General features: G+C 32.1%; 1 protein-coding gene across 1 annotated transcript in view; it reads right to left on the bottom strand.

Annotated features, from left to right (window-relative positions):
* Positions 1-2309: 2309 nt before the first annotated feature.
* Positions 2310-22583, bottom strand: part of LOC115214517 — a 147548-nt gene continuing 127274 nt past the window's right edge. Inside the window, exon 2 of the mRNA XM_029783716.1 lies at positions 2310-2380. Coding sequence (XP_029639576.1) covers positions 2310-2380 — 71 coding nt within the window. The remainder of the gene's footprint in view (positions 2381-22583) is intronic.

Genomic DNA, 22583 nt, shown 5'->3' on the forward strand with positions numbered 1-22583 from the left:
TCTTATCTTTTCTTGTTTAATTACTAACCATATCTAAGTCATCTTTTCATATGTTAATAACGCATAGACCGTTACTGAGGTCGGTGTCTCTTTCTACTTTGATATTACTTTGAAAAGTATCGGAATCTATTTTCTTGTTTTAATATATTAAAACTCTCAAAAGACATTTTAATTCATTAAAACGGAAATGGCATAGCAAGCAATGCATTAGGAGAGAAAGAAAGATGGAAAGCTACGTTTAGAATGTCTCTCAAACGGGTAAATATTTTATTTGGTATTAATATGTGGAAAATTTCACTTGTGATAACAACTTGATCGATTCATATGAGAGGCAATGCAACCCTGAATATAATGTGACAGAGTGCCTAAAAAATAAAAAAGAACCAACAACATGAAGAGCAATGCAGGACCGCTCCGATTAAATAAGGGAATTATATTTTTTTAAGAACCAAGCAGAGTTACAAGCAGTAATATATAGTTAATACAGAACATACATTAATTCAAATAACACTAGTCAACAAAATTAAGTACATTATACTCATTATGAATGCAAGGCAAGACTCATTTTTCATATTGCTTTCAAAGTTGCACTCCATTTGTATGCAACACGTATCTGTTTTTCAGTAGAGACATACAAGTATTAAAATATTTGTATATATGAAATAATTAACATGATAATGAAAGATATTTTATTGTTAGAATGTAAATGAGTTTATTATATTAAAAATCATAACTATCATTCTACAAAAATGAATACACAAAAAATGGGTCAGACAAATCAAAGTTAGAACAACGGCGTTAGAAACATTGTGGTTTGGATTTCCTGCGGTTGATCTTGTTGAGGACGGTTAAGTCAGCCAGCATGTTATCATTCCAGAAGCCTTCGTAACGTTTCTCCGTAGCACTAATGCCCCGGTGAAATCTGTCACCATGTTCATCAGACACTGCTCCAAGGTTATCTGCGAAGAAATCCAGATGAGAATCCAAGGAGTAAACTTTCAGGGACATGCCTCAACCCATTGCTGAGTAACATTCCAGAAGATTCTTGATGCAATTCCTGCAGTCTATTGCTTTTTTGTTGTCCAGGTAATTCTCACAGATCCAATTGAAAGCATTCCAGGCAGGCTTTTCTAATTCATCCAGTGTTGTCTTGAAATTGACATCTTTGAGTACTTCCCTAATTTGGGGTCCAATAAAGTAACACTCTTTCAACTTCGCCTGTGTGATTTTGGGAAACGTTTCTACAATATACTCAAACCCTCTGGCATTTCTCTCCCCTGTTTCATCAGTCCAAGCTTTATGTGCAAAGGTGGCAATGAGACATACATGGACCTACAAGAGTTGGTATGATGTTCTTGTCTGCCAGTTTGATTCCGAATAGTATCTATCAGTTGCTCCACTATCCCATAGACAAGAGAAACAACTGTATTTTGTGATACCTGACTACATCCTCATTAACATTTCAATGAATTTTAAATCTCCACATATTGTCCATGTGTATCTTCCATAGGCAACTGTATAAGTAACGGTTCCATATGCTCATATGATTCATGAAAATGAACGGGGTGTAAAATAGCAATGGAGAACTTCAAATTACCATTAGGGAGAAGTGCATCTTTTAAACTTCATTTTGAAGAGTCAATAAGCAAACGCCACTCTGCAGGATCATGATTTTGTGATACACATTCAAAAAGTCCATCGATGTTACTGCAAAACTAAAGCGGGCTATTTCTCTGCCGAAAATAAGTTTTACGAACACCGTGCTCTAGCAGACACTTCTCCTTCATTCTTGATGCCAACCGTTCTGCTTTATCGTTGGAGAGGAATAGGTTTCTGACAAGGTCATTTAGTTGAACTTGGGAAATTTTCTGAGGTTGAAACCTATCGTCATCAGCCATGTAATATTCCTCAGCACTACTATCGTGACAGCCAGCATCATAATCTAGTGTTCCAATACCATCGTCTGGTGGAAGTGGAATTTGAACTTGAATTTCCATTGTGAGGCACAGAACTCATTGCAGAATCGATATCGGGATACAAAATTATGTGTTTATTCTTCATAGAAAATCTTGTGATATTTATTTTGCAAAAATAACAATCATTAAAATGGTCTTTCTGCTTCCTCTACATCATTGGAATTGCAAAAGGCATGAACTTCTTATTATTATCGAACCAGTTACGTAAGCCATTTAAGCAAGCTGAGCAGATAAAATGTGGTGGCCATAACTTGTCCTGATCTCTAAGAGTACGGTCAAGGTACAGCTTATAAACCTTCTTGAACTCTGGTGTTATTGTATGTTATTCACCTTTCACAATAAATTGTCCACAGTCATGACAAACACATGAGGACGATTACTACACCGTCTTGATATTGTTGACTCTTTAAAACAAGTAAATAAATAGATACAAACGGTTATAATTATATTGAATTTGAGATGATGAACTATTTCATCTGACCAAATATGACTGGACAATTTAAGATGTTGAAATACATATTTCATCAGACAAAACTTGACTGGTTAATTTAAGATGATGAAATATTGCATCTGAACTATGCAGCAATGAATAATGAAGTTTATTTTAAAGGTATGATGTAAATGAAATACATGCACACATGTCATTAATTGGAATTTATATATAACGCATGAACTATGATCAAAAAACATTCTCATCTTGAAAACTGTACGTGATTTATAAAGCCAAATTGTATATTTGAAATCAGCATTAAAATTTACACTAAGTACCCCTTGACATATGCTCCGTGAAAAATACTTGTTGACCAGTGTAATTGTAGTAGTACCCCATTTAGTGAATGAAAATATTCCAAACAAATCAAGATACAAACAGGGCAGAGATCATTAAACTAAGATCTGGAATATAACATGTAAAGCGTATAGTATTAAATCACACGCACCAACAAATCTAATTTCATCGAAATTTGAATTTTAATTTCAGAAAAGAAAACAAGAAATAAGTATTATTCATTAAAAAAGGATGATAATTTCAAAATGTTAACATTTGTCAAAATTATAAATTTACATACTTGGGTAGCAGAAGTTTACATACAACTTCCAGTGATAGTGGACCATGTCAGCAAATTAGGGAACAGCTAAAGCATGAAAAGTAGGGCACACCTGAAGCAGTCAACAAAAGTGTTGTATATACAAAATATTTTTCTCAAGCAGAAAAAAATAAAAATAAAACAAGAAAAGGACATCTATGCAGTAACTCTTCGTACTAGATTTATCAGCTAATCACCCTCCGTTGAAATTACATTGGCTTTTAAAAGGTCAAGGGACACATTTGATAATGCCATGGATAGATAGAAAGCATGGTAACTCATGAGTTCCCCCTTCCAGAAAAAATTAATATTTTTCAATTAAATTTTCTACAAATATTCCTCAGACACTGTGGATTTCGATTACCTCAGAATTTGTTGTGAAAATAATTTTTCCGTGAGCAGGGAGAGCGGTTTTGGAAAATTAACAAGCGACCGATTTTTTTCCTCATAACTTCCAGAAAATTAAGTATATTTTAATGAAATTTCTTATACCTACCTTATGTTTGTGTACGAGTGTATCGGAACTTAATAAGAAAAACAAATTTGATGAAGCCATTAAGTTATACAATGACACACATATATATCTACAACTTGAAATTTTAAATTTGGGAAAAAATATCGGCGTGTGTGTCAGTATGTGTGTCTTTTCACTGATTCTCTTTTGCATATTAAATAACGATAGAATCGTAATCCATTTTCCTAGACTTTATGAGTCAACAAAGAGGGGTGTCACACATATTGGGTATGCCAGATAGATTACTCTGAAAAATGGGCGTAATTATACTTAGTGGGATCAGAGTGTCGCTTTGCAAACATGGGGTAATGTTCGATTCCGCTAAACGGAATTTCGGAACGATGATTCTTTATCATAGCCTTGAATCGATCCAAGACTTGCAGCGATATTTGGTTCATGGAAACCGTTTTGAAATCAATCGGATGAATTTCACATGTAATTGTAATATCAAGCCTTATTGTATATTGTTTCAAGCTGATTCCAGTAGAGAATTCTTTTAAGGCCGTATATGACTGTGGAGTACTTAGATCTGAAACCGACAGAGCGATCATCTCGCGAAAAATAGGTTTGTAATGATGTTTGAACATACTTATTGCTGCAAATTTAGGACTCAACAGCATACAATGAAAGTAATGTTATTACTAGATATTTTCATGTTTAGTATAGCTTCCATCCTTGATTCATTTTCCATAGCGACACATCAAACACGTTTTGTCACTGTTCCAGTTGTATAGAGTAAGTTGTTATATCTGACGGTGAATGATATCTGTGAATGGCTCTTCCATTTGATTTGAATTTCTATAGAGAACTAACTTCATTCACCCTCAGCCAGCATCAGTATGTCTTCATGATACTGAATTTTACTGGTCTGACATTATCATGCAAACGCGGAATAAATATTTAATAGTACACTAAGGATTGTATAGTGAAAAGCAGTTTTAACCTAATCATAAGGCCTTCAGTCTTTTGCCGAGCTTATCTTTCAGAGTTGTAGTTTATTTACCAGAATTTGCTTTTGTGTATGTGTGTGATTCTGGGCATTTAGTTTGAGAAGCTTCTTCCAAATGCCTCTTAGATTTGCAAATGTTTTCTCGGAGGATTTGTTAAAATATTAGTTTTAGAAACATATACACAACGCTAAATTTCTCTTATGTATTTAATTCGTGTATTGGGTTTACATTAGCGTCTCCTCATCTTCTGGTTCTGACATATGTTTACGCTATGCTCAAATACCCTGTGTTTAAATTAACAGTACTAAGATAAAGTTGATTACGGAAAGATCGATCATCTTGATGCGTTCTTCTTCAAACATAGACAGGTTGTAGTGTTTGCTCAATAATTTAAATGATTACTTATACTTGAGCGTGTTCCCTCTCGTGATTACTTTTTGTTATAATTATTAGCAAAACCAATCATCTCTAGTCGAGTCACTTCGTTTCCATGTATACAATTTTACACAGTTATTTGCCATGTATTTTAATCATAATCACAATAATTTTACATGATTTCGTGAACGGGAATGGATTTCTACCATATTTAATTTTATTTTGACATGAGATATTTTCACTAATATCTTTTATATTATATTTCTTTAAATTGTTTATTTAAAAACTCTTTAAAACATCACTTCCATTTATATACGATTTACCTGTCGTAATATATATTTCCACAATTTATTATGTGTTCTACATTGTTATATTTTATTTAAATATCTTAAACTTCTATTATATTTTATAATTTTAGATATCTAAATGTATATAGTAATATATGTTCTAATTTTTAATAGAGTTTTGTTTATTAGATAATCATTGGTATTATAAATTGCTATGAATTATTACTAAATATATTAAATATACTAAATGCCTATCGATTTTTTAGAATATACATACATATATATGTGTGTATAAATACATACACATGCATATACATATCAATACACATATATACAAACAAACATACATATGTACATGTGTATATATACATATACATATATGTATATACCTATGCATACATACCTACACACATACACACACACACACTCACACACATATCTTTGGAATAAATGTAAAATACAATACAGCTTTAGCTACTGTCAATAAAGAAACTTATTCTACGTGATTTTGTCCGGTAAACATTTTCAAAATACTAACAATTAAAATGTCACCTACTCATTATCTCGTATATCATTGGTGTTAATTGGTTATTATTATCATCTCAAATTGATACATTACTGAAAAAATTGGTGAAGAAAGACATTTTTATCCTATTTCATTATTTTCTCTTTTGTAGGGGATAGGATATCTGCCAAATCTGCTTTTACAGTTTTTATATAATTTTACCCTTATATATTCTGTATTTTATTTCTTAGATGCTTTTCCATTTCATTTAACTAGGAACTAATGCGAAAACCTGGGGTATAAGCTCAGTTTGCAAATATCTAACAAAACGAGAAGTTCCACAGTCATATCCAACAAAAAGAAATAAATGAAAACTCAATGAATTAACTGTAATACACGACGAAAACTTAATATTAATGTTAGTAAAGAATTTAAAATAGAATAAGAAGTGGTTCACTATGATTTTGGAAACAAAAATACGTTACCTGGCCAATACGCGATGAATAGGAAAAAGCGGAAGAGTTTAATTTCATGATTTATTCTACACATAAACTTAGATTTCTGTTGTACTTGTAATCGTTGTATTGTGCCAAATATTCTATTTTTCTAACAATCTTGCCTCGACCACTCCATAGAGTATTTTAATTTTCCAGTTGCTGTGGAATTGATATATTCCCTTACTACTTATTTATTGGAGGGAGATATTTTGATCAGGAATGTAAATATTACGGAGATGTATTTGCATAGCAAGTGACCTGATCTGAGATCGTTTGCTGGAACGAAAAGAATTACAGTGTTGAAGGTGTTTATAAGCCATTTAAGAAACACACAAAATCCGTTAGATTCACTTCAACATTTAAATTTAATTTGTCAAAATATTCACTTTAACATTTATATTTAATTTGTCAAAATATTTTCGTCGCTTTGAGACCGCGACCTCTTCACTGACAAAATCCCGTGCTGCATCTCATTTTTCATGTTTCTATAAAGAATAATTCTTAGATCTTTAAGGAAAGTCATTTGACTTTGGTGTTTTTAAATTTCCCCCAAGTACTATTTCTTTACTATTTATCTTTCATGTTATACGTGCTTCTGTTTCTTGTAGATTTTAACCACAGACGGAACAATCTTTCCATTTCTGTTTTCTCTGTCTAATAAGTTTCTAATTTCGTGCTTGGATACCTCATCTTTTGATACTGCTATAACTACTGCAGAGATTAGCCTGTTCAACCTGCATATATATATATATTTACCTGCATATATTTCTAATGTCATTATCTTAACCTATATCGTGGTTCAATCATTTCTATTTTGCAATTCGTATGGATTTACGTTGATCCTCAAAACACAAATATAGTATATTGTCATATTTATGGGTTTGAAATTTAGATTTCTATACTTAGATGTAACTCAACATATTCATTTATATCTATATTTACGCTGCTGTAGTTCTTGTATGAATTTCCTCTATTCAGTAGATGAGCTTCGGACCCTTTTTCCCTTTTACTATTGCTTAAATTTTTTGTCTTTCTGAAAACTTGTTCTGTGTTTAAAGGCTTTATCACCGTGCCTTTGATTTTATATTTTTCGATCTGCGTATATTACTGCTACCTTCAAACTATGTTCATAATTTGCCCATGCTTTTTCTATGTTGAATATCATCTCTATTTTTACTCTTGATTTTACCCTAGCTAGATAACAATGTATTTCTTGACTATATCTACATTTTCCACATGTGGCATAACGCATGCTGTGAATGTCTGATTCCCGCATAAAATATGCATACTTTATAAATAAATATTATTCCAGAATTCATTTATCCATTTCAGTTTATTAGCACGGCTACATATATGACGCGGATGACACATCTCTAGTGTCAACTTACCAACATATGCATCAACCTTCATAAAGATGCCAATAGCCTTGTCGACAACAATAGCAAACACAAATAGTGCAAAAAATATTGAATGTAAGGTTAGGAAAAGCTGATAATCAGAATTTGGAGAAGTATTTGCATTGGAACTTTAAACCAAGTAAATGAATATCTTACAAGCTATAGGCATGTATGTATATTTATTAAATACAGTTGAAACTTATGTAGGTCAGATGTATGTGATGCAGAAAACCGTTAAAAAATGAAGTTTTCGGATTTGAATAAAATCTCCATACTCCTCTTCGTTATCAACGTTATTAGACACTCTACGGAATAGTCGCTGTTCTCAATAGGAACACGGAATTATCTAACGAGTGAAATCTACCAGAATCAGTATCTCTTTCTTAGCTTGAGTACTATATAATTGGCTGTTGTGGATAGCCGGCATCTAAACCAGTTTGAGAGATAATACGGTATTCGCCAAGATAATCCTTTTTATACTATGTATACACACACACACACATGCATTGCGAGGATGATCTGGTTCTTGACTGAGAATATAAATCTTCGAATGACCCGTCCTTGAATTGTTTTTGTATTAATATATATATATATATATATATATATATATATATATGGCCAGCTCGATTAGCCAACGGGGTGGCGTCATTTGAGGGATAAAACAATGCGAAGCCCTCTGTGACCAGCGATGTGTAGCAACATCTGATAGCCTGGTCGGTCACTAAGAGAAAAAAAATATATATATATTAAATAATGTATGTATTTATGTATTCAAACATTCCTAGACGATAAGCAGTTCTAGTCACCATTCCATCCCACTACATTTTTTCTCAACCTATTTTTCTTCCTTGTGGAGCCTCGGTCAAGCAAAGAGCAAACCAGTCGCCTGATTCATACGATGTTCTTAGATTCTCACAGCCTTTGCCTTTTCTGCAATAAAGTTTGCGGAAGTTCGAATTTGGCGTTCTATAAAGGACTAATTGTTGGCGAGACCGGTAACACTCTAGGGGGAATTCTTGGTGTCGCTAAAAATCAACCACATGCTGCATTATGGAGAATATTCGTTTCCGGCTTTATTAACGGCGACATAGTCGATCTGGGACATAATTAAAAGAAATAAAAGCGTGTGTCCTACTCTGAGCGTGCTCTTGACGGTAGAGAAATGTCAAACCAAGGAGTATATTTTCTCCTAGGGATCAGAGTTATCCAGCTTATTTGAGTGGTATAGAAGCTGTTGATTTATTGGTAATTCGTTTTTCTTGGCACATCATATTGCTAGCGGTCTTCGGTTACACTTTTTTACATGTTTCTATAGAAATTCCGAAAAACATTTTGCATCTTGTTATTCTTTTGCCTATCGTCATGGCTTAGTTTCATTGTGGTTAGTATAGATATAATTTTAAAGGCAGTGAGCTTGCGTTAGCACGCCGGGTAAAATGCTTAGTGGCATCCCGTCCGTTTTTACGTTCTGAGTTCAAATTCCGACGTGTTTCACTTTGCCTATCATCCTCTCGGGGTCGATAAATTTAGTAACATTTGCGTACTGGGGTCGATCTAATCGACTGGCCCCTCCCCTCAAATTTCAGGCCTTGTGCCAATAGTAGAAAGGATTATTATTATTATTACTATTGCTTTCATCATCATCATCATCATTATTATTATTGTCATTATTATTATTATTATTATTATTATTATTATTATTATTATTATTATTATTATTTTATTATTATTATTATTATTATTATTATTATTATTATTATTATTATCGTTATCATTATTATTATTATTATTATTATTATTATTATTATTATTATTATTATTATCATTATCATTATCATTATTATTATTATTATTATTATTATTATTATTATTCAGTAGTTTTATTTTTATAGCGTGCTTTCACTTCACTACCGAGCGCAGCTCTGTGTGCCTTGGGTATGTGCTGTGATTTGTTGTGATCCTCTGATGGTTATTGTATGGAAAATGTTCTGCGTAGGATGTGTGCAGTGCCTAGTAGTGCAATTTTCTGTATGTTATATGTGTTTGTAAGTCCTGGTGTTTTTGTTAAGTATTTGTCTGAATATTGTTTTATCATGCCTAATGCACCTACTATGATAGGAATTGTTTCTGTTTTCAGGTTCCACATTCTAGTTACCTCTATTTCCAGGTCTTTGTATTTTGAGAGTGTCTCCATTTCATTTAGAGACACGTTGTCATCTGCCGGTATTGATACATCAATTAGAAAGCATTTTTTTTCTTCATGATCTCTGACAACTATATCTGGTCTGTTGGCCTTAATTTCTCTATCTGTGTGTATCGGCATATCCCAGAGTATGGTTGCTTTCTCGTTTTCTGTGACCTTTTCTGGTGTGTGCCTATACCATCTTTTTTCTGTTGTTATTCCATAATGTTGGCATAGCTTCCAATGTATGTAGGTTCCAACTCTGTCATGTCTGTGAATATATTCCTTCTTAGCCAGGACTGGGCAGCTAGAGATAATATGATTTATTGTTTCTTGTCCATCTCCACATATTCTGCAGTTACTTGTAATATTTCTTTTCATTACATGTTTTTGGTAATTTCTGGTGGGGAGGCTTTGGTCTTGTGCTGCAATTAAGAATCCCTCTGTTTCTGCTTTGAGTCCTGAGCTTCTCAACCATTGCTGGGATTTTTCTTTGTCTATTTCTTTTGCGTTTAGTTTAGTGCTGTATTTACCATGAAGGGGCTTTTCTTGCCATCGTTTTATCATGGCTCGTTGCTGTTCTATTTTTAGTTTGGATTTCATTTGTTTTATAGCTTTTGTTGTTTCTTCATCATCTTCTTCTTCTTCTTCATGTTTATTAGGTGGTATGATTTCTTGTTTGTATTTGTCAGCTTCCTTAAATACTGAGAACATTTTTTTGTTTTGCTCGTGTTTTGCTGCTATCTGGATCAGTTTTCCTTCCTTCTGAAGTAGGTATTTTTGCAGTCCTATGGTGGTTATTTTATAGTAGTTTTCCAGCTGTATAAGGCCTCTACCACCTTCTATACGTTGTATATATAGTCTTTCTATGTCAGATTTTGGGTGATGCATCCTTGATCCTGTCAGTATTTTTCTTGTTTTCCTATCTATTTTGGACAGTTCATTTCGTGTCCAGTTAAGGATATTGTAGCTGTAACTTATAACTGGGACAGCTAAAGTGTTGATACCTATTATCTTGTTTTTAGCATTGAGCTCTGTTTTTAGTATTGATCTAACTCGTCTATAATATTCTTTTTTTATTTTCTCTTTCATTTGTGTGTGTTGTGTCTTGTCTAGTTCATGGATTCCTAAGTATTTGTAAGTTTGGCTTTGGTCTAATTCTTTTATTTCATTGGTTTTATCTAGTGTGATGTTGTTACTCTTAACTAGTTTTCCTCTTTTCATGGTTACTTTGGCGCATTTTTCTAATCCAAATTTCATATCTATTTCTTTGGTAAATCCATGAACTGTCTTTATAGTGTTTCCAGCTGTTTGTCATTTGCAGTGTATAGTTTTAGGTCATCCATATATAAAAGGTGGCTGATCGTTTTGCCGTAACATTTATATCCGCATCCAGTTCTATTTAGCATATCAGATAGAGGTGACAGTGCCAAGTAGAAAAGGAGTGGAGAGAGCGTGTCTCCCTGGAATATTCCTCTTCTAATGGGGATGTCTTTGGTTTTCATGAGTCCCTCTTTTGTTTGGAGGTGTAGGACTGTTTGCCATTTATTCATAGAGTGCTCTATGAATTTTATGATTGTTGGTGCTACTTTGTTAATGGCTAGTATTTCGAGGATCCATGTGTGGGGGATGCTATCAAACGCCTTTTTGTAGTCAATCCAGGCCATACTGAGGCCTTTCTTCTTTCGGTGGCTGTCTTCAGTTACGGCTTTATTAATCATTAGTTGATTATTATTATTATTATTATTATTATTATTATTATTATTGTTATTATTACTATTATTATTATTATTATTATTATTATTATTATTATTATTATTATCATTATCATTATTACTATTATTATTATTATTATTATTATTATTATTATTATTATTATTATATTATTATTATTATTATTATTATTATATTACTATAATTTTTTATTATTACTATTATATTACTATTAATATTATATTATTATTATTATTATATTATTATTATTATTATTATTATTATTATTATTATTAGGGCTGCGAGACGACAGAACCGTTAGCACACCAGACAAAAGGTTTAGCGGCCTTTCGTCGATCTTTACGTGCTGGGTTCAAAATCAGCCGAGATCGACGTTGCTTTCCCCACCTTTCGAGGTCGATTGAATGAGGACCAGGTGAGTAAAGGAATCGATGTAATAGACTCAACCCCAGCTTAAAATCTGCTGACCTTGTGCCAAAATTTGAAACCACTATTATTAGTATCATCATCATTTTCTTTCAATTTATTTTCCATTTCTTGCCGAGTGTCTTTCCATTTCTTCGATACATAGGTCAAAAAATCTCGCTGTATATATCGGTAAGCTATTACTATAAAAACACACCAGATTGTTCATTTACAATGTTATATAATAGAAAAAAGGGGAAGAGGGGCAGAGATGAAAAGGAATGAAGAAAAAATGAAAATGAGAATAAAAAAACTAAAGGGGGAGAAGAAAGAAAATTCACTGCGGTAATGCTCTTCTCAATATATGTGGCATATCATCCACAAATAATCTTCTGTTCTTTTTCGATAATTCCAACAATCACTGGTATTATAATTGTGTTGAGATGCCACGTCGTTTCGATTTCAATGGGAAAATCTTTATATTTTCTAGGCTTGTTAAATTCTTTTGCCAAGATATTATGATCACAAGGTATGCTAATTTCCCTCAATAAACAGACTTTATTGTTTTGGTCTTTTACAACTCTATCTTCTTTATTAGCTTTGATGGCTTGGTGTGTGTGTGTACTGGAAAGTCCCAAGGAATCGTTACATTTTCTCCGTTAGTTACAGCCTCAGTGTGGTGCTTGTACTATTCGTGAATCATTATTATCATTATTATTATTATCATTATTATTATTATCATTATTATTATTATTATTATTATTATTATTATTATTATTATTATTATTATTATTATTATTGTTATTATTGAGTGAGAGAGCAGTGCAAGCCATCAAAGTGACACTGGGTAAAATATTTGAAGCCCGGTATACCCATCATGACTAACGGTCTGATAAGGGTACACCTGGTACATGCATCACAACTATATGTGCGCGACATGGTGATATCATATCAAGATAAACAGCACATGACCTTGCAGGTGGGGCCCAGTTAGAATTTTCGTCAGGTCGAGTAGCCCATCCCGCTCAAAAGGTCTCTGAATAAGGATTCTTTAAGGATGTTGATCGAACCACCCATGTTTCCAGGGGTGAATTATTCAAACCCCAAAGAATCCCTCTCAATAGATGGCTATGATGCTCCCCCATCCTACTTATTATTATTTTGTTGTTGTTGTTGTTGTTGTCAGCAGCAGCAGCAGTAGTAGTAGTAGTGAGTGGGTTGTAGTAGTTATTTATATAGGTTTTGCTGCGTACTTTTACAGTATAATCGATCGCATCTTTCATATATGCTACATTTTATTTTATTTTTGCATTTTATTTGTACTAAAAATAATTTATGAACTATGCACTGCAACACTAATTATTACCATTTTCCCTTCGCTGTTTCTAAGTGAATGTCTCAAGGTTTTAATTATGCGCTAGTGTGGTTCCGTATTATAATTCCCAAATTGCTAATTTCCGTACTTCACACTTTGGTTATCTTTGATTCAACCTCTTGATATTTTGAAGAATTTTCAATTTACTTCATATGTGCGTTATCAGCCTTGGGCACTGATATTTCCATCGGGTATTTTTAACTTCTTTTTCTTAAAAATCATGCTAGTTGATCTCGTTTACTCCCTACAATTCTTAACAATTATTTCGAACTATGTTTTAAATAAGTAAATAAATAAAGAAAGAAATAATAGGACTTCAACTTATGTTAGTGTGATGAGCCAAAAATGCTATTTACTGAAAATTGCATATATAATTCTGGTGAACAAAATCATGGGAGGTAAATCTGGATTTAAATGAGTTACAATTTGAATATAATGGTACAGTGCAGAGTTCATAACAAATTTTTGAAGTATAGTGATAGCTTTATTAGTACTTAGTAGACATTTTTCAGGCCTACAGTCAAATAAGTAAGGACAAATCTGAGCATTACCTGCCAATTAAGAAATTGCTTCTTTTTTCTCTTGTGTTGTACATATTTGTATTAGCTTTCCAAGATCTTTTTGTAGATATTTTTGTAATTTTACGGTGAATATTTTTAGTGGTTTAGTATCTTTATATCACTGCATCTGTGGTAAACTAATTATTTTTGTGATAAATTTCGAGTGACATATTCTAAAATAGATATCAGCTCTGTTCCTGTTTAGTTTTGGTTAATTCAAATAGTGTCACCTTGAGATTGCTAAAAATATAACTTTCTACAGGAAGAATTTGATTCTTTTTTCGTATCAATTTAATGCAGTTATATTATTCCCGCCTAGATCTTTCACCCTATTCTACTTGTTATATTGTGTTCTGTTCAATAATTCATATATATACTTTGAAACCTTTTGGGGAAATGTGATTATATCTATTTCACTGTTTTTATTATTTTTTCTCTATTCCTGGTTATATTTTCGCATTTTTATACGAATTTTATATCTGATCCGAGCAGTAAATAAATGTGTTGTCAGTAGCAGTGGCTCAATTTGCATATTATCTTAAGTGTTGAACACGAGGTGATCCACACGAAGAATATAGCTCATTGTCAAACCATGGGCATTTTTATTAGTGTTCAATTTGGTTAAGACAGCACATATTCTGATGTTGGATAATATATACTATTTAATTGCTAGCTGTTGGTGTTTTTTACTGGTGGGATGCAGTAATTACAAACTTTAAAGATGAATTCAACAACCGCTGTTTGCATTTTAGTGCTGCAATGTACTCATCCTGACCAGTTGTATTCATTTGCTGAGTCTATAGAGGTTTTCTTACGATCGGCCTAGCATAGAATTCTCTAATCCAAAATTTTGCTTAGATTTTAAATTTTACACTATTATTTTTCTTTTTTCTTTTCTCAATTGTTTTTATTGTCTTCCACCTGCATTTTATTTTTAATATTATTTTTCAAAATATAGAAACACTTTTTCGTGCATTACAGCTATTTTATTATTGTTTCCTTTGCTCCCTCGCAAGATATATTTGAATCATTTCAGTGGATATTTTATAAGAATTTATTTTAGCTGTACAGCACAAACGTCATCACACTATTTGAAGAGATAATTATAATGTCTATCAGACTGAAGCTACTTTCTCTCAAGTTACTGAATCAATTTTGCGTCCATTTGAAAGTATTATAATTATGACCTATAATTGGGACGGCAATAGATTCCTCATTGAAATATTCATTGAAAATTTGGCTTATATTAAGTCAAAATTTTAATGAATATTTTACGTAGAGAGTCACCGACACGTTATATAGAGGATAGCCATAAAAAATGTGTATGCAGGATCTTTTCTTTCGGCTTTCATACATTTACTGTAATATTTGTGGGGTTTTAAGTAAAAATCAGGTAAACACAACTCGTAATTCTGATAGGCGTGATTTTCATTAAGCACATCCTTAGATGTTTTTGCCGATACCGAGTTTTGAGCACTTTTGAACATCGACATAAATGTAAGCAATCTTCTATTAACCGAAAGATAACTCTTGCACTGGTATTATTTCTTTTTACGAGGATCACATATTGAAATGACTGGTCAACAAGTGTACGTATCAAGTTCTTTTGCGCTGGTAGTTATTGCTTTCTCATGGAAATCAATGGATCTACAAAGTTGCTCTGGGATGTCAGCACTCTTCTGTAGGCTACGGTTTTGTTAGCAAATTTCTCAGGGTACAGGGTACGTTAATCATAAAAGTCAAATAACAAACAATTATGAATTATACGTGGAACCATAAAGGTGTTCATGGCTCAGATATGTATTTGCTTCTGAGCAAAAGTCTTATTGATTTTAACTATTGAAAATATAAATTTTTCCTACGTGTTTGCAGAGGATTCACACAAATATTTACTCTACCTCCTTTTCTGTTGTTCCAAATCTCCTGCTCGACTCCTTTGTCTGTGTCGTTTTACAGTCAATTTTATAAATCACACTAGTCCAAAAGTTATTCTAATGTACTTGCTAAAGAACTTTTCTTATTATTAAAAGGATTCTCGAGTCATGTATCAGACGCAGAATTTATAATATTTACTTTTCGGTCACCCCTGAGAGACGTTTTGTGATTCCGGTGTCAAAACATTTATTTGCTGTCCAAACTGGCTTTTTAGTGACCAACGTATATTGAACAAGCGATAGCTGACAGACAAAATACGATCAAACACGAATATTCTACTTGATTTTGACAGTAGAATTTACTTGACACTTCATTAGTTTGTAATCGAATAATTTGATTGTGCTGTAACAAAACACATTCGCTTATTCTCGTTATATAAATATGATATTGTATATAAGCGATTGACAGTTACTTTCAGCGCACCATTTTTTATATGGAATAAGTTGGCTACATCAGACTTCAGATAAAGAAGATCATTGGAAGAATCTTGTGGATCGGAAGTATACAAAATCAGGGGACTACTGAATATTGCGAAATGGACATGCAATGAAGTGCCGGAAGTGAAATACATCAAACAATATGTTACTATTAGAAATTATTATATAGAGTACTGGCAGACATTTTACAGTACGACAGCTATATGGATGAACTATCAGCTTTTCCTTGAGGATAACTATTTTAGTACAGGTAAAATGCTTGCGTACTTGGCTTAATAAATTGTTTAATAATTCGTTAGTTAAAAGTTTAGTATGTTACACACCAAAGCCCCCAGAAGCTTTGGACGTTACAATGTGAGAAATTTGATAGTTACCGATACTATCTAAATTTTGCAATGCTTTCGAGAGATGGAATTTCGCTTCTTCATTTTGCTACGTTTTCTCTAACGAACAAATATTTTTGTTGTACCTGATTTTAGATCAGTCTAACAAAATGTATTTTGCAAACGTGTGTATTTGTTTCCCAAATGCGTTTCTACGTCTATCATAGAATGTTTCACGTTGTTTTAAAAACCTGGCTTTGAGAGAAGCATTTTCTGTAATGTTATTCCATTTCAAGTATCTAGCTTTCCAAATGATATTTTCGTTTTAGCATTCTAGTGATTGTAGTCTTGTTTGTTCATGCTAATGTTGTATTGAATCTTCAAACGGTATTTTTCTTCATTTATCTAGAGGGGCTATCGAAAATCATCCAGCGTATTTTACAAGCTTAGCAACGCAGAGTATCTCTTGTATAGTGTATTCTCTTCTACTTGGTACCATATCAGTAAATGTTATTCTACGCAATAGAATATCGCTTCGTGTATGCAAACGTAGAGAAGTTATTTAACCAGTTAAGCGAATGCGTAACAATCATGATGTGATTTGTTTAAAGGGCCTCTTAATCTGCTGGAATTTAAGAGATTGTTTCTGAAAATTTTACCCCTTAATCAGGCTAGTTGTGTCACTTAACCGTGTTGCATGCAACGTCTTCTTATATTTATAGTCAACATCATGTGCAACCGTAGTAACATGTATTGGAATATCAGTTGTAGTGAAAGCAGGTTTTGTTAGTGTCACTCACTAAATATTTTACCAACCAGAGTCAGAATGTTCAGTAATAGTAATACTTATGCAATTAATAGTATCAATAAGTCCATGGATACTATACAAATTTTTTTTTATTAATACAATAAAAATTATGACTACAATTTTCTGTACCATATTTCCTGCTTACATTATTACTCATTAAATGTTATACTCAATCCTCATAAACTCGGTTTCTAGTTCAGTCAACTAAATCCACCTGTTACTATATGAATTCGGCTAATTCATTACCTTAAATATAAAAAAAATTGACTAATTACACAAACCTAGAAATTAGCTGAACAGTTTTATGCAATAAATTTGAAAGATAAGAATTGTAAAGAGTGATAGGTTAGAATAATTCCTTGCTGCAATATTTAAAGTAAAAAGTTACTTATTCTTTACGTTACTAGAAGTAATAGTCTGACCTATACTTTTACAGCTGTAATAACTGATAACTTATCCTGTATTTTTCCAGGTTTATAATCTTAAGAATATGACCTTTCATACTTGCATTTTTCTATGTAATAATATATAACATAGACACATTATCCTATTTGTATATCTGCTTCGTTTGTCTGGCTGCTGACTTTAGTTTATTGCATTTTTATATTTTTATCCAGTATTAATGGGTCCATCTCGCATATTTAGATAGGAGCACTTAAAATCTTAGCTTAGATCAATTTGTAAATTCATTAATTACTTCACCATATTCATTTTTTGAGTTATTTTTCTGGATAATGTCACTGGGCCCCACCACTGTACTGCCATATATTGAAATACCTATGCGTTAGCCGTACATCTTGGCATTACTGAACACGATTTCACGATTCAGGATAAATTATCCGAGTAATGCAATATATAAAGTATTAATTTCACTCTTAGCAATTGAAGTAAAGTGTCACCAGTTATCATCATCATTTTTCTTATTTATAATTAAAGACCTCCATCAATAGTTACCCCTCTTGGAACAAGAAATGGCAACCTCACGGGGAACATACTTTGAAACCTGTAGGTTTTACAGGAATGCCTGTCATTATCAAAAAATTTAAAGTTTAGAAAAAATGTTCAATATACATCGTACATTGATGTATTTAGTATTATTGAAGACATGCAAGCTTTCGGAAATTTTCACTGTTAAAAATGAGCTTCAGTTTGACAAAAGTCTTCAGGGTTAACAAATGTCGTGTGAGCATGTCTTGAAAATGTGAATAAATCCTTAGTATTGCTCATTTCCTGCATGCATCTATGGATATCCTTTCAGGTAATGTGTCAATATCCTTATAGAATAGGTGTATATTACGTCCACATTGCCAGTTATAAATGGAATAATGTGTCTTTATTATATATTATTACATAGAAAAATGGGAGTATGAAAAGTCATTATTACAGCTGTAAAAGTATAGGACAAACTATTACTTCTCGTAAAGTAAAGAATAAGCAACGTTTTACTTATTCTTCTAATCTATCACCTTTTACAGTTCTCATCTTTGAAATTTACTGCATTAAACTGTTCAGCTAAATTTTAAGTTTGTTTAATTAGTCAATATTTTTCAATATTTAAGGTAATAAATTAGCCAAATTCTACTTAAATAAGTATAGTGTTATTTGTAAACTATAATAATATAAGTTTTAATATTCAAATTATAATTTTAGCTCAAATAGTTTAAGCAAAAATTTCTTATTCTTTACTTTACTAGAAGTAAAAGATTGTCCTATACTTGTACAGATGTAATAACTTGTCCTGTACTTTTCCAGGTTTATAATTTTACGAATATGAATTTTCATGCTCGCATTTTTCCATATAATCCATGATTTTTCCAGGCATTGCTGTTATAAGATAATTAATATGTGTCAAATAATAATTTAAGATTTTACCTTATAAAATACTAAAATTTTTCCATGTAAATAATGATAATATTTCAATTTTTCGTGTTTAATTTAAATATATCTCGTGATTAAATTATTTGATATTACCCATCCACACCAAATTAATGGCAGGTTTTTTTTTACCATTTTGTGTGGGTGTTAATATAGAAAGTGACCATAATGTTGTTATTCAGCCTCAAATAAATCCTGATACTGCATACGTATCATCAAAGACATTCCAGCCTTGAGCAAACCGTCTTTCTAGGGATAATCTAGGACATTACATACGATAGGCGTGTAATTTAGACAGGGGGATACTTTGGCTGTCGAGCGTGTCGAGCGACAAAGTAGAGGTTCTCTCATTGGTTCGATTGCGTGATGAGCTTTTTTTAAACATGTATGTAATATGTATATATGTATCATCGGCGGAAGTTAATGAGTAAGTAAAAAGCTGAGAGTGTCGTGTATTGGCACTTATTAAACAAGAATTTGCCCATTGTCACTCTCTAACTTCTGACGAAATAACTTCTAAAATACAAATTTTTGTCAAAAACTTTAAGAGTAAACCCTGTTCTATGTCACATTCTACCAGTATCAGAAATTGTAAAGTGTTTAGTTAAAAAAATTAATTAAATAATCTGTACGTTTAATTGAGCAGATCTGAAATGGTTGAAAATCGACCTCGGCGGAATTTCAACTCAGAACGTAAACATCGGTTCTAAAATACAAACTCTTGTCAGAAACGTTAAGAATAAACCCTGTTCTATGTGACATATCCTACCAGTAACGGTAGTTTGAAAGTGTTAAGTTTAAAATAAATTCATAAATTAATTAAATAATCTGCGCATCAAAGTCGACCACGCGAAATTTGAGCTAAAAAAAGGCCTAAAGACAAACGAAATGCCTATTTCTGTACTACCCACAAGAGGCTAAACGGAGAGTGGCCACACAAGGACAGACAAAGGGATTAAGTCGATTACGTTATTATTATTATTATTATTATTATTATTATTATTATTATTATTATTATTATTATTATTATTATTATAATTATTATTATTATTATTATTATTATTTTTAGTATTTTAGTATTCCCAAGAACTGCCTTGTCACAACCTGAATATCATTGATGAAATTATTTTACACCATACTTTCTGATTCTTTCAATTTACAATAATCTTTCAATTTGATAGATTCGACATGCTTTCCGCTCTGCTTTCATCAGACATGATCGAAATATGAACCACAATACATAAATACACCTTCTTGGCTTTGAGCATGATAGATGGATTGATTTTTACTTTCTGTCTTTGATTATTATATATAGATTCTCAGTCCTGTCTTTCAGCAACAGCAGAATGTTAGGCCATCCAATACGATATTGACTTGGACATTCATTCATCTACACTCGATCAAATAAGTTACTGTATTGTACTGTATTATCATAAATTCGATGCATAATCGAATACACACCTCTTCCAAATATTGGCGTTTTCCTGAAATAAGAAATAAATATGATTTAATACTTCTTTCGATCTGCCATTTTCACTCAAGATATAGTAAGTTATATTGGAACAAAACTATATTTAGTAACTACACCTCCAAAATCGACAATAGTAGCAACAATATATTCTCTGTCTTACTATTTATTATTGTAATTAAACTAATACAGAAGATACTTAATTACGTCAGTAAATTCAAGTAAGTTATGCCCCGCTTACCCACAGAATATTTATTAAATTTGCTTCCAAATTAGTAATCGCAAATCTATTCCTAGCAAAGACGTATACTTAGAGCCGCACAAATAGTTATATCTGAAATAATAAATTAAATTAACTTGTTGCATTCATCAAATTTGCTTCTACTTACTAATTTGTTTATTCCATCAATCAACCAAATTCACAATCCATTTACCTGTATAGTGGAAAAAATATCTCTAGGAATATAGCTTTGTGATTTTTTTAGAGATAAATATAAATATTTTCTAATTACCATCATAGTCTAAACACAGAAACCTATCCATCTATTTCTTATTTGCATATATGTATGCCGGAATGTATGTATAAATGAAAATAGTTAGATATATGATAGGTAACTAGAGAGTTAGATAGAGAGCAAAGTGACACATATATATATATATATATATATATATATATATATATATATATATAATCTATACACTCACAGACACACACACACACACACACACACACACACACACACACACACACACACACACACATATATATATGTATGTGTATATGCATTCAAGTGTAACAGTAAGCACACTTGGAAATAAGTAAACAATATTCATTACATAGTGTATTGTTTAAATTGACACCCTCGTCAGTTAAATGATTTTGTGGAAAAATCGACAATATTTATATGTTTATTTGTGTGTGTGCGTGTGTGTGTGTGTGTGTGTGTGTGTGTGTGTTTGCATATATGCATGTATGTGTGTTTTTATTTGTTATATGTAAGCACACATTTGCAAACACACGGACCCTGAAACACATTGCACGCATATATATATATATATATATATATATATTATATATATATAATATATATATATATATATATATATATATATACACACAACATAGAAATGTAAATGTTTACATATGTGCTCCTACGTGTTTGCGAGAACGATTCTATATATGCATGTAAACTCAGTCACACACTTGCACATATATATAAATTTCAGTGATGGAATAGATTTTGTATTGTGTTATTTCTCTTAGATTACCGTGTGACTATTGCATAGGGTATTTCGAAATTACTTCAGAATTTTTTATTTTCAAGATGATCTAATGAATTAGATGTCACCTGGTAGGACTCACCGTGTCTATAAATCCTATCACGTGACATCAGTTCGTATACAGTAGCATAGATACGTATGCAGTAGAATATATGTATGTATCTATTCATGTATATGTATGTTTAGTTTTTTATACTTATGATGTTCGCTAAGAAACCACGTATCTTTCTATCCTACCATTTGGGACCTAAAAATTGTCTCTTTAAAATGATGGTAGAGACTAAACAAAAGTACATTACTGTAATTAGGTAAATAAAAACATTTTATTAAGCGTCTGACATATTTTCCGTCATTTGAATTTACAGCTGTTTCACATATTCTGCCCGAGTCTCCTAAATGCTTGTTACACACTCACAATGACAAATGAATCCCCATCGTCGAATCAGACGGAGAACCACCCGGCAACGTAAGTGTGTGTGTTGCAAGGGAATTGTTCACACAAATAAGCATAGGCAGTCTTTCAGGAAACAGATTTTGCGGTGAAGTGATGTATTGACAGAGGTCTGTTATACATGGCACCAAGCCTGCAGTTGAGGTTCCATGTGCAGTACGGT

Source organism: Octopus sinensis, linkage group LG7 (assembly GCF_006345805.1).
Source record: "Octopus sinensis linkage group LG7, ASM634580v1, whole genome shotgun sequence".
Lineage (NCBI taxonomy): Eukaryota > Metazoa > Mollusca > Cephalopoda > Octopoda > Octopodidae > Octopus > Octopus sinensis.